Genomic DNA, 13,103 nt, shown 5'->3' with positions numbered 1-13,103 from the left:
AGGAATCTGGATTTTCTGTTTATCAGCAACTACAACACTCTTGTAACATTGGTATTATTATAAAGGGCCTTCATGTCTAACTGAGGTAAAAAGAATCAAAAGATTTTTTTGGCAGCAAGTATATTCCAGAAAAGGAACTAGTACAAGACTCAAATAGATATGATATTATTCCTAATTATGTGGACATTACTCAAGTCTGACTGGAAGAAGAACATTACAATACTAAGTTGTGGGTTTAATTGTGTCCTCCCAAAATTCATATATTGAAGTCTTAATAACCTCCCTCCAGTACCTTAGAATGTGACTTTACTGGGAGATAATGCCTTTATTACTTGTAGAAGCAATCAAATTAAAAATAAGCTAATTAGAGTGGGTCATAACCCAATATGACTGACATTTTTACAAAAAGGAGAAATTTGGAGACAGACCACATACAGGGAATACACCATATGAAGATGAAGACAGATACCAGTGCAGTGCTTCTACTAACCAAGAAATACACAGATTGCTAACAAACCACGGGAAGCATCAAACAGGTTATTCCACACAACTTTTAGAATAAACCAGTCCTGCTAACATCTTAACCTCAGACTTCTGGTTTTTATATCTGTGAGACAATAAATTTCTGTTGTTTAATCCACACAGTTTATAGTACATTGTTATATCAAACTAATAGAATGTAGAAAAAGCAAAGAGCAAAATATTACATGAACAAAGTGCCAATTGTTTGGTATAACCAATATTCTGAGGGTTCAGAGAACTGGTATATAACTAACAGTGGGATACCCCTTCTCCCTCTCTCTATCCCTGTGTCTTTCTCTGCGTGTATGTGTGTCTCTGCCTCTCATACACACATACTGCACAAACCATTATTTTTTAAATAAAATTGTTTACATTTCTTGTTAATATTTTCAGTATATTCTGAGTATTTACCATGTGTTATTCAGAGTAAGATTCAGGACATAGCAAGAGCCAAACCCTACTACATGAGAATACACAATCAAATCAAGTCCTGATTGCCGTTTTCAGAACATCCACAAAAAAAAGAATTTATCAATTATGAAGCATTATTACTCTTAATCTTTTTGTGTTCAATTGTTCCATAATCATTTTTAAATAAGAAAGCTTCTCTGTCAAAGATCTGTGAGCATGTCCTAAAGACATACAAATGTCATAGTAGACATTTAAAAAATAATAAATTATAATATAGTTGAATTGTTCCAGTTTTATTCCAAAAACAAATCAATTTCACATTCAATCATTAACAGCAACAAAAGACAAGTATTTATAAATTTCAAAATTGACTTTTCTCTAACAGCTTGTTTCATTATGGTGAAATATTATGTGGGATGAATCACACTGAATGATCAGATGGTATTGGATTCCAAAAACAGCCTTGCCAGACAAACTCATAGGTAAAAGTCTTTAATCCACTTACCACTTTCAAAGCAAGCATCAAAGACAAGATGTCCTTTCTTAGGCTGTCCACAGTAACCGTTTGGAAACACCATATATTTGTTGACATTTCCTCCGATGGCATCGTCATTTCCAATATCATTGCCTATTTTAAAAAATGACTCACATTAAACAGAAGTCCAAGTGTAGTCAGCAATAGATATCCAACGAGATTTTTAACATTAATTTATCTTTCTTCCCACTCATGGGGTAAGCATGAATATACAGACAAAATTAATTAACTACATATTCTGGTACAATAGAAAAGGATATATTTTGAAATTAAAAAGAAATGAGCTGAGATCTCACCTGTACTACATACCAATTCTCTATGGTCCAAAGTAATCAACCTAATACCTTAAATTTCATTTTCTCTATTTCATAAAAAAAGACTAGTAAAAGTAAACCCATCTTCCAGAGTTGTACTATGAGAACTAGATTTTAAAGTATCTACTATCAGTATTGAAATCCAAACCATGTTCATTAAATTACATGAACTAATTAATAACTGGTAAAACATATAACTTGTCACAAATATACTGAATTGTTTTCACTTGAATAACGCATTAATTCTATAGATAGAATTGACTTCAAAATGTTCTATCACCAAAAAATAATTTGTGAAGTATTAAATTGGATAGATATTCTATTTCCTAATAGAATTGTTGATCTTTAAAACTTTTGGAAGCTTCACTTCCACTTAAGATGTAGAAAAATTGAAAGGACATTGCTTCCACCTTAACTAAAAAAAAAATCATAACAAAGTAAAAAATCATAACTTTCTCAAATTCACCAGAGAATTGACATTGCAAGGCAACCAAATAATATAATATCAAAGGAAAGTAAGGCCCCACCAAAAAAGAGAAGAGAAGCAAATCACAGAAAGAAGAAATACTGGGGCTCACACAGCAAGTAAGAAAATTAAGGTAATTTTTAAAAATATTAAAGTTCTAGTATAGGAAATATGACACTATAGAACCTTTGTGAATAATAGACACACTAGGAATTCACAACAATTTACACTCTTCTGTTCAGGAGAAAGATTAGGGACACAGCACTAGCCTCCACGCCTGGAGAATACAGGAAAGGCTGGAAACTGTCAATGTCTTATCTCTTATGGGAAAGAAGGCCTTATATCATTAGGGGAGAAATAACAAATCTTATCATCTCAGTATACACTGAGAGATATTTCTTGAGCCAATATAAGAAAAACATTCTACACCTGGAAGAGGGCAGGAAACCAACCTAGGCCCAGAATTCTTTAGCAACATTTTTTAAATGGTTCCTACAGAGAGGAACAGAAAACAGTTTCACACAAGACCCATCAAAGATTAAAAATTGAGTTTGGTATCACAGGAATACACATGGAATCACTGAAAAAAAATTCACCCCCAAACCAAGGCAGAGATCAGTATAATAGAAAATATTCCTGTTCTCTTAACACCAAGATAATAAGCACTGGATAATGAGAAGAAAAAAAAACATAATCTACTTCTGGGATGTGGATAGGAGCATGTAGAGAAAATTCCATGTGGGGCAATTACCTAACCAAGACCAAAAGTTCAAAGTGGAGTGGAATATTAAGGAAAAATTATCTTCCCAGCCTCTTCCCTCAAAAATAAAGTAACAAAAAAAGAATTTGAAGCCAGTGACAAACTGAAAGTAACAATAGAAACAAGGTAATAGAAACAATGGAACTCAAAGGCAGCTTAACTCCTAATTAAGTTGATGTGAATCCACACATAAATGACCAAGAAAAGAGGTATATCCATTTCCAATGGCAAATAGTCATTCTTTGCTATTTTATACTAGATACCCAGCATTTAATCAAAACTCATGCAACACAAAAAAATCAAGAAAAACAATCTACTACTTAGAGACAATAAAGAGAACCAGTCTCAAAAATACCATTTATCGGAAATATCATACAATTAATTTCAAAAACAAATAAGTTAAAAAGTCTACTTGGAAAGGGAGGAGAAAACATATGAAAAATGGGAAATTTTAGCAGAGAAACATAAATGATAATAATGACTCAAAGGAAATGATAAAACTAAAAACAAGCACAGTAACAGAGATAAAGAATGTCTTCAATGCACTGATCAGTAAACTTGGCATAGCTGAAGAATGAATCAGTGAACTCTGTCTCTATCAATAGAAATGCAAAGAAATGAGGGCTTTAGAAATGGTATCCATGAAATAAATGTAAATTTTTTGTCGATTGTAATCACAGAAACATAATTGATTATCTAAAGAAAATATAGAAAGGAAAATATTTAGCAACTGGTAATAAGTAATTCATGTACTAGAAAACCTCATATCACCTGTAAAAATGAGTATGAGAATAAAAACATAAATGAAAAACCTAAAACTATAAAACTTCTATAAGAAAATATACATTACACACAAACAAAAGAATTATATTAAACTCTCATCTTGAACTATATGCAAATATTCACTCAAAATAAATCAAAGACTTAAATTTTAAAGCTAAAACTATAAAACTCCTAGAATATATGTAGGTGATAATCTTCATGACATTGATTCATGATTTGGCAATGATTTCCTAGACATGCCTCCAAAAGCATAGGCAACAAAAACAAAAATGAGGTAAAATCAAACTTCATCAAAATTTAAAACTTTTATGAAGCTTTAAATAAGAGTTAAATGACAATTCACGGAGTGAGAAAAAAATGTTCACAAATCACACCTGTGATAAGAGACTAACATTCAGAATATATAAAGAACTCCTAAAGTTTAGTAACAAAAACAAATCAATCCAAAATAGGCAAAGGTCTTTAGTAAAAATATCTCCAAAGAAGATATACAAGTGGCTAAAAAACATGTGAAAAGATGCTCAATATCACTAGTCATTAAGAAATGCAAATCAAAACCACCAAGAGACACTACAACACACCTATTAGGTCACTGCTTAAAAAAATAAAAAGAAAGGAACAAGTGTTGACAAGGATGTGGAGAAATTGTAACATTTGTGTTTCTTCTGGTGTGAATGTAAGAGTATAACAACTGTGGTTCTTTTTAAATTAAACATGAAAATTACCAAAAGACCTAGAAATTCTAATCCTAGGTATATATCCAAAAGAACTGAAATCAAGGTCTTGAACAGAATGTACACTGATGTTAATAGCATTACTCACAAATGCTGAAAGAGGGAAACAACCTAAGTGCCCATCAACAGATAAGCAGATTTTTTTTATTTTTTATTTTTTAAACATTTTTATTAGTTTATAATAGTTGTATAGGGAGTTTGATTGTGAGATTTCCATATATATATATATTATACCCTGATTAGCTTCATCCCCTTTCCTACTCCCATTTTTAAAATGGTTACAAGTTTCAGTGCTCCATGTTCATATGTTTGTAGAAGACACATCCACTGTATTCACCTTTCTTTATCCCCCTTACTTACCCTCCCACTCCCGCTATTTACCTCCCCTTAACAGGACTTGTTCTACATTGCTGTCCTTCTTTGTTTAAGTGGCAGTTCATTGTTCAGTGGGTTTTTACCCTGGTATTTTTCCTGCAAATATATTGTACTTTAATCAGTCTAATCCCCTCTATTATTATTCTTTACCAATTTTCCCCTACCCATGTTTTTCAGTAGTTTGCATTGCATATCATTGTGTCTTGTTCCCATACAGAAGTGATGTTTTTCAAAATTATTCAGTATCTATCAATCTCTTCTTTCCCTCCTCCCCCAGTCTCCTCTAATAATCCCACTATCAGAAACATGTTCTGAATATGTTTACATGAATATATGATTTTGCTTATGTTTGTATTTGTACCTAACTCCCACATGAGAGAAAAACACGTAACCTTTGTCTTTTTCAATATGGCTTACTTCACTTAAGATGGTGTTCTCCAGTTCTACCCATTTACCTTTAAAGGACAAAATTTCATTCTTCTTCGTGGATGAATAAAATTCCATTGTATATAAATACCACATTTTCTTAATTCATTTATCAGTAGTGGGGCATCGTGGCTTTTTCCATAGCTTAGCTATTGTCAATAATGCTGCAGTAAACATGGTGTGTAGATGCATTTTATTGTAGCATGACCCACATTCCTTCAAGTATAACCCTAGGAATGGTATTGCTGGATCATATGGCAGCTGTATTTTTTAGATTTTTGAGAAGCTTCCATACTGCTTATCATAGTGGTTGTACTAATTTACATTCCCACCTATAATGTATGAGAGTTCCTTTTCCCCCGCATCCTCGAATTTGTTATTTGTGCTCTTGATGGTAGCCATTCTAACAGGAGTGAGATGGAAACTTAACATAGTTTTGATTTGCATTTACTTTCTTTAAATAAATTTTATTAGGATATATTCATGATATAGGAGGGGTTTCATGGTGACAATTCCAATTAGACTTATATTGTACATTAGTTACACTGCCCCCATTGTCTCTCCCCATCAGCCCCTTCCCCACCCCATTTAAAGCAATTGCAAGAGGTTTTCTAGTTCTGTTTCACATAGTTTTATGAAATCCAGATAGATACCATATACATTCACCTTAACATCCTTAGTTCACCCTCCCCCTCCCACTAATGCCCCCCCAACACACACACACACACACACACACACACACACACACACACACACACACACACACTGGTGCCTGTTTTACAGTCCTGGTTTTCATTATTAATAGTTGAGTTGATGTTCAAAGGGGTGTCTCAGTATATGCCCTCTATGGGTGTGCTTTACTTAGGTCTGTTCAATCCCTTTGAATACTCTCCCTTACCCTTTTACCTCCCACCCTCCCATTTTTCAACAGCTTTCAATACACATTCTTATATCCTCTACCTTCACATCTTGTGATATATGATATTACTATTGCTCTATCATTCTCTTTTCCTTTCTCTTTCCCTGAGTCCCATAAAATATTTATACTGTTCCAAACATGTTCTACAACTGAGTTTGTATATGATCATGTGTGTTTTTGTGTATATGCTTATCTTTGAATCTATCTTCCACATATGAGAGAAAATATGCATCTTTTGTGTTTCTGATCCTAGCTAACTTCACTTAACATGATGTCCTCCAATTGCATCCATTTACCTTCAAATGCTATGTCATTATTCCTTGTAGCTGAGTAATACTCCATTGTGTATATATACTACAATTTCATAATCCATTCATCAGTTGTAGGGCATCTGGTTTGTTTCTAGAGCCGAACAATTGTGAATAGTGCTGCAATGAACATGGGTATACAGGTGTCTTTACTATATCCTGTTTTATGTACTTTTGGGTAGACGTCCAGAAGCAGTATCACTGGATTGTATGGCAGTTCTATCTCTAGTTTTTTGAGCAATCTTCATACTGTTCTCCATAATGGTTGCACTCCCACCAGCAGTGTATAGGATTCCTGTTTTCCACATCCTCGCCAGAATTTGTTGTTATTACCCTTGATTCTAGACATTCTAACTGGGGTGAGATGAAATCTAAGTATTGTTTTGATTTGCATCTCTTTTATAAACAGATTTTTAAATGTGATAAGGACATGCCCTAGATTATTATTGAGCCATAAAAAGGATAAAATTCTGAAACATGCTACAACATGAATGAAGTTTTAAAACATTACATCAAGTGAAAAAAGTGAGACACAAAAGGATAGATATTGTGAGTCTTCTAATGAGGCACCTAGAATAGTAAAATTTATAGAGGAAAAAAATTATAAGAAAGGGTACTAGAGCCTAGAAAAAGAAGGAAACAAAAGAGTTATTGTCCATTGGGTATAGATTTTGTGCCAGGGATAATGAAAGGTTTCTGAAAATGGGTAAGACTGATGGTTGCACAACATAGTGAGTATACTTAATGCCACTGAATTGTACACTTAAAATTGCTAAGATGATAAAATTACATTTTGTATGGGGATTTTGGGGAGGGTAGAGGGAAGTGGCGGTACTAGGGTTTGAACTCTGGGCTTTGTGCTTGCTAGGCAGGCACTGTACCACTTGAGCCACAATGCTAGCCCAAAAGTTATGTATGTTTTACCACAATAAAAAAAAAAACCACGAAAATGCTAAAACACCAAATAAATGGGAAGAGAATTTGTGAAGTGGACGAAGGGCTTCAACAGAGATCACAACCCATAAACCCAAGTTATAAATTGGACTTTATTAGCATTAAAAATTGCTGCTCTTTGAAAGGCACTATTATTAAGGGGGAGGGTCAAACTAAACCATGAAAGCACTTGAGCAACACGTAACTGACAAAGTACTGTTTCAATAGTACACAATGAAAGAGTTTATCAAAAGAAGATATATGAGTGCCCATCAACAGATAGGTGTCAAATAAATTCATTAACAGATGCTCAAAAGTCAGTAGGGAAACTGAAATTGAAACCACAATATGTTATTACTACACATTTATTAGAAAAGTTGAAACCAAAGAAACAGAACAAACCTAGGATTGATAATAAAGTAAAGCATCTGAAATTTTAATGTATTCCTGTGGAAATGCAAACTGGCACAGCAACAATAAAAAACAGTTTGGCTATTTGATATAAAATTAAATATGCATCTTTGCAATTCCATCCCTAGGTATTTACCTAACAGACATGAAAAACACATATTCACACAAAACCTGCACATGAAAAATTATAGCAGATTTATTCATAATTGCTCCAAACTGGAAACAATGCAAATGATTTCCAGTGAATGTAGTAAAAATCTGTGGTACACCCATATAATAGAATACTAATCAGCAATAAAAATAAACAAATTACTAATACATATGACAACATGAATAAATCTCATACATTATACTAAATGGAAGAAGTCAGTCTCAAAAGATTATATCATTTACAATCTATTTAGATAACATTTTTAAAGGGCAAAACTATAAGAATTTACTGGATGCCAGGATCTGAAGGCAAAGGAAGGTGGGTCGACTACAATGTCGTCAAAACTTTAAGCCCTTAACTACCTCAGTAGAGGCAGCCATACCTTCCTCTCATCTCCCAGAATGCATCTATGAGTGTGTGAGAGTGGATGTCTACTGCAGTAGCATGCAAACTATTCCAAGAAAATATGCAAGGTCCTCACAAGGATAGTAGAGGATGAGGCCCTGGCAAAGATAACTTTAACTACTCATGAAATAGTAACAAAGATTATACCTATACGCCTTCCATAAACCACCAAAAAATGGACAATTATTTATGAGACTGCTCTTTCAGACGTGGATAACAAACAATGCAACATTGTAATGCCATGAAGAAGGTAAACAGATGAAGTAAGGCTGACAATAACCTCAGCTTTTAGATTGGTGATACTTTCTCCAAGATGGAACATAGTGTTTTCTCTGAGTTGAGGTGACAGAAATAAAGCTTTGAAGAGACTGAGGGAACTTATATTTGATGGTCAGAGTACTAACAAGGAGAGAGCTACACAGAGCCAAAGCACCCCATAACTGCTTGAATCTTTTAATTGAATAGTCAGACAGGTAGAGTGAAACTCCACAAGGCCAGGCAGGAATTACATGGAACTTGTAAACTAAACAATTTTTAAAATGTGTACAAGGCTAGGAAACATTCAAGTTTCAACCATCCTGAGTGAAGAATCCACATTTAAAACCTAAAGTGTTAAGTAGAGATTTCAGATAGGTAGTAGCCATGAACAACTGGAAAAGGAAATTTGAAATTTGATAACAATCATACTAGCACCAAAAAGCATCAAATACCCAGCCTTAAATTTAACAAGTTATGTTTAAGAACCATATACAGAAAACTAAAACACTGGTGACAGACATTAGGGAAGATCAGAAAGGAGAATCCAAAATGTATCCACATACATTTGACCAATTAAGTTCCATCAAAGTGCAAGGGTAATTCAACCTAGAAAGAAAATTTTATAACAAATGCTAGAATAACTAGACAACTTTTTTAGGAAAACAATGACTCTTATTTGTACCCAACACAATACATAAAAATTAACTTAGAATTGATCATAGACCTATCACTAAAACTATAAAATTTTTTAGCTTTTTGAGGAACTTGCATATTGTTTTCCATAGTGGATGTGCTAATTTGCACTCCCAGCAAAACATAAAAGGATTCTTTTTATTCCGTGTCCCTGATACCATTTGTTAGTTTTTGGTTTTTTGTTTTGGTTTTGGTGTTCTGTTTGTTTTTAATAATGGACATAATGTCAGGAGTGAAATGTTTCCTGTTTTCCTCTAGCAGTTTCAAAATTTTAGGTCTTACATTAAGGACTTGATCCATTTTCAATTGATATTCATATAGGTTGAGAGATAGGGATCTAGTCAGTCCTCTACATTGGAATATCCAGTTTTCCCAGCACTATTTGTTAATGAGACTGTCTTTTCTCCAATAGTAGTTTTTGGCTGTACCTCCTATTCTATTCTATTCTATTCTATTCTATTCTATTCTATTCTATTCTATTCTATTCTATCCTATTCTGTTTTGTTCTAGTTCATTGGTCTGCATGTATGTCTTTATGACAATATGATTATGTTTTTGCTACTGTGGCCCTATAGTATTTTTTGAAATCATGTATTGTGATGATTTCAGCATGGCTTTTTATTCTTTGGCTATTCTGGGTCTTTTGTGATTTCATGAGAATATTACTTTTTTTGAGTTCTGTGAAGAATGTCATTGTTATTTTTGTTGGAGATGACACAGGAATCTGTAGATCACTTCTGCTAGTATGGCCATTTTAACAATATTAATCCTGCAGATCCATGAGTATGAGAGGCCTCTCTATCTTCTAGTGTTTTCTTCAATTTCTTTCCTTAATGTTTTATAATTTTCATTGTGGAAGTCTTTCAGCTCCTTGGTTAAGTTTATTCCTTGGTATTTTTTATTCATGCTGTTGTGAATGGAATTATTTTGTTTTCTTTCTCAGTGAGTTTGATGTTGAAATTAACTTTTGTACACTGATTTTATATACTGTCACTTTGCTGAATTTGTTCATCAGTTCTAAAAGTCTTTTGAAGGAATCTTTGGTCTTTTCTATGTATAGAATTGCATCTTTTACAAACAGATAATCTGGCATCCTCCTTTCTGATTTATATCTCTTTATTTCTTTCTCTTACCTGATTACTGTCTAAAATTCCTACTACTGTATTGAATAAGAGTGACTGCAAAGGAAATACTTTTTATTTTCTCATTCAGTATGCTATTAGCTATGGAATGTTTTGGTGGTACTAGGATTTGAACTCAGGGCTTAGATCTTGCTAGATAGGCACTCCACCACTTGAGAATTGCCTCCAGCCCTGGGTTATGGACTTTTTGTATTCAGTCTTTATTATGTTGAAGTGTAATACTTTCGTATATATAGTTTCTTCGTGTCTTTTCATCATGAAATATGTCTTTTATCAAAGACATTTTCTACATCTATTAAGATGCTCATATGGTTTTTACCCTTGATTCTGTTTTTGTGCTGTATCATATCTTGATCTGTATATGTTGAACCATCCTTGCATCCTCAGAATGAAACCAGCTGAATCGTAGTACATTATCTTTTTAATGTGTGCTTGAATTCTACTTGCATGTATTTTATTGAGGAGTTTTATATCTGTTCATTGAGCATATTGACTTACAATTTTCTTTTTTGTTGTGTCCTTATCTGGTTTTGGTACCAGGGTGATACTGGCTTTGTAGAATGAATCTGAAAGCATTCCTTTCATTTCTATTTAATGAAATAGTTTGGAGAGCATTGGTGTTCATTCTTCTTTTATAGTCTAGTAGAACATAGCTGTGAATTCATCAAGACCTGGACTTTTATTTTTTGTGAGACTTTACATTATAGCTTGAATATCATTGCCTGCTATTGATTTAATTTTGGTTTAATTTTGATAAGTCATATGTGTCAAGAAATTTATCCATTTCTTCTAGATTTTCCAATGTTGGCAAACAAAATTTTAAGATATTTCCAAACAATGCTCAGGGTTTCACTGGTGTCTGTTGTAATGTTTCCTTTTTCACCTCTAATTTGGGTCTTTTCTCTCTCTTTTTTTTTTTAGTTTATCTAAGGTTTGTCAATTTTGTTTATCCTTTCAAAGAGCCAACTAATTGTTTCACTGATCCTTTGCATTGTTCTTTTAGTCTCTATTTCATTTATATTCACTCTTATCTTTATTATGTGTTTCCTTCAACTAATTTTGAGTTTGAGTTGTTCTTGTTTTTCTTTTTTCTTGATGAGATGCATCTTAGGTTATTTATTTGAAATCTCTCTCTCTCTCTCTCTCTCTCTCTCTCTCTCTCTCTCTCTCTCTCTCTCCTATAATCTTTCCTCATAGAACTGCATTTACTGCATCCCATAAGTTCTTGTATATTGCATTTCCATTTTCACTTGATATTAGGAATTTTTAATTCCTTCTCTGATTTGTCCAATTACCCACTGTTTGTATAAAACTGTATTGCTCTGCCAGGAATGGTGGTGCATGTCTGTAATTTCCTGAACCATGAGGGTCATGAATTTAAGGTAGGCTTCAAATGTGACTTTGTCTCAAAAAATGCATTGCTCAGTCTCCATATGTTTGTATGATTTCTGTAGTTTCTCTTTCTGTTAATTTCTAATTTCATTCCATTATTATCCAATATGATGCAATAAATTATTTCAATTTCAATTTGCTTTATGGCCTAAAGTAAAATCTACTTTGGAAAAAGTTCTGTGTGCTGATGAAAAGTATGTTTATTCTACCGCTGCTGGACAGAACATTCCATAGATGTCTGCTAAGTCCATTTGATCAATAGTATAATTTAAATCTGATTTTTCTTTATACAAAAAGTCACAATTTTGGTCTCTTGTGTTCCATAGTTTACATATGATTGACTATAGTTTCTTTATTTCTTTATTACTTTCTGAATGTGAAAACTCATCAACCTTGTTTTTAAGTCCTGATATTCTTTCTTCTACTTGATCTGATCTACTGTTGAACTACTGTTGAAGTTTTTGACTTAGTTTTTATTATTTAACTTACTGAAATTTTTATTTCTGTAACTTGTTCTTTTTCAGAATTCTTATCTTTTTTATTTTATTTTTATTTTATTTTTACTCTCTCATATCCTATATTATCTTGCTTATTTCATTCAACTATTTATTAGTATCCTCTTAGAAGTCACTGGAACAGTTTTTAAATTAATCTTTTGAATTATTTCTCCAGCATTTTTATCCACTTCAAGATCTTTTGATTCAGTTACTAAAAAATTATGAACTTTTAGAAGAGTCATGTTGCCTTTTTTCACATTTCTTGTGTTTCTATATTGAAATCTATGCATGTTGAAATCTATCCATTTTTTGTGAGAGTCTTATGACAGAGAAGCTAGCCCTTAAGTACTGCTTGGAGAGGAAAGTCAAATCACAGTAACAAGAACAACACAAAAACAAGGAATACATAGAAATACATTATGAGTCAACTAAAATTACCACTAACAATAGAAGTGGTACAAAAATAATACAGAATGAAATTAAAAGCTAACAGTTAATAAAGGCAAAAGTAATAATAAAATAAAGGGAGAACTAAGAAAGAAAAAAGACTTTAAAAAGGAAAAGAAAATGAGAAAGATGAAGAGAAAAGAAACATTAAAAAGCTTATTTACTTAATGTTAAGTAAATAGCTATATAAGAGGGAAAAAATGGGTCAAAAAATTCCTCCT

The 13,103-nt window shown here is 32.8% G+C and overlaps 1 protein-coding gene across 4 annotated transcripts in view; it reads right to left on the bottom strand.

The window, feature by feature from the left end:
• The window catches only part of Agbl4 (AGBL carboxypeptidase 4), a 1,287,504-nt gene that overhangs the window by 1,140,190 nt on the left and 134,211 nt on the right, over nucleotides 1–13,103 (bottom strand). For all 4 annotated transcript variants that reach the window (XM_074080185.1, XM_074080183.1, XM_074080187.1 and 1 more), the window contains exon 2: nucleotides 1,439–1,561. In XM_074080185.1, the coding sequence (XP_073936286.1) occupies nucleotides 1,439–1,561 (123 nt within the window). The remainder of the gene's footprint in view (nucleotides 1–1,438; nucleotides 1,562–13,103) is intronic.

Source organism: Castor canadensis, chromosome 7 (genome assembly GCF_047511655.1).
Source record: "Castor canadensis chromosome 7, mCasCan1.hap1v2, whole genome shotgun sequence".
In the NCBI taxonomy this organism is placed as follows: domain Eukaryota; kingdom Metazoa; phylum Chordata; class Mammalia; order Rodentia; family Castoridae; genus Castor; species Castor canadensis.
This window is presented reverse-complemented; position numbering and strand designations above follow the sequence as displayed.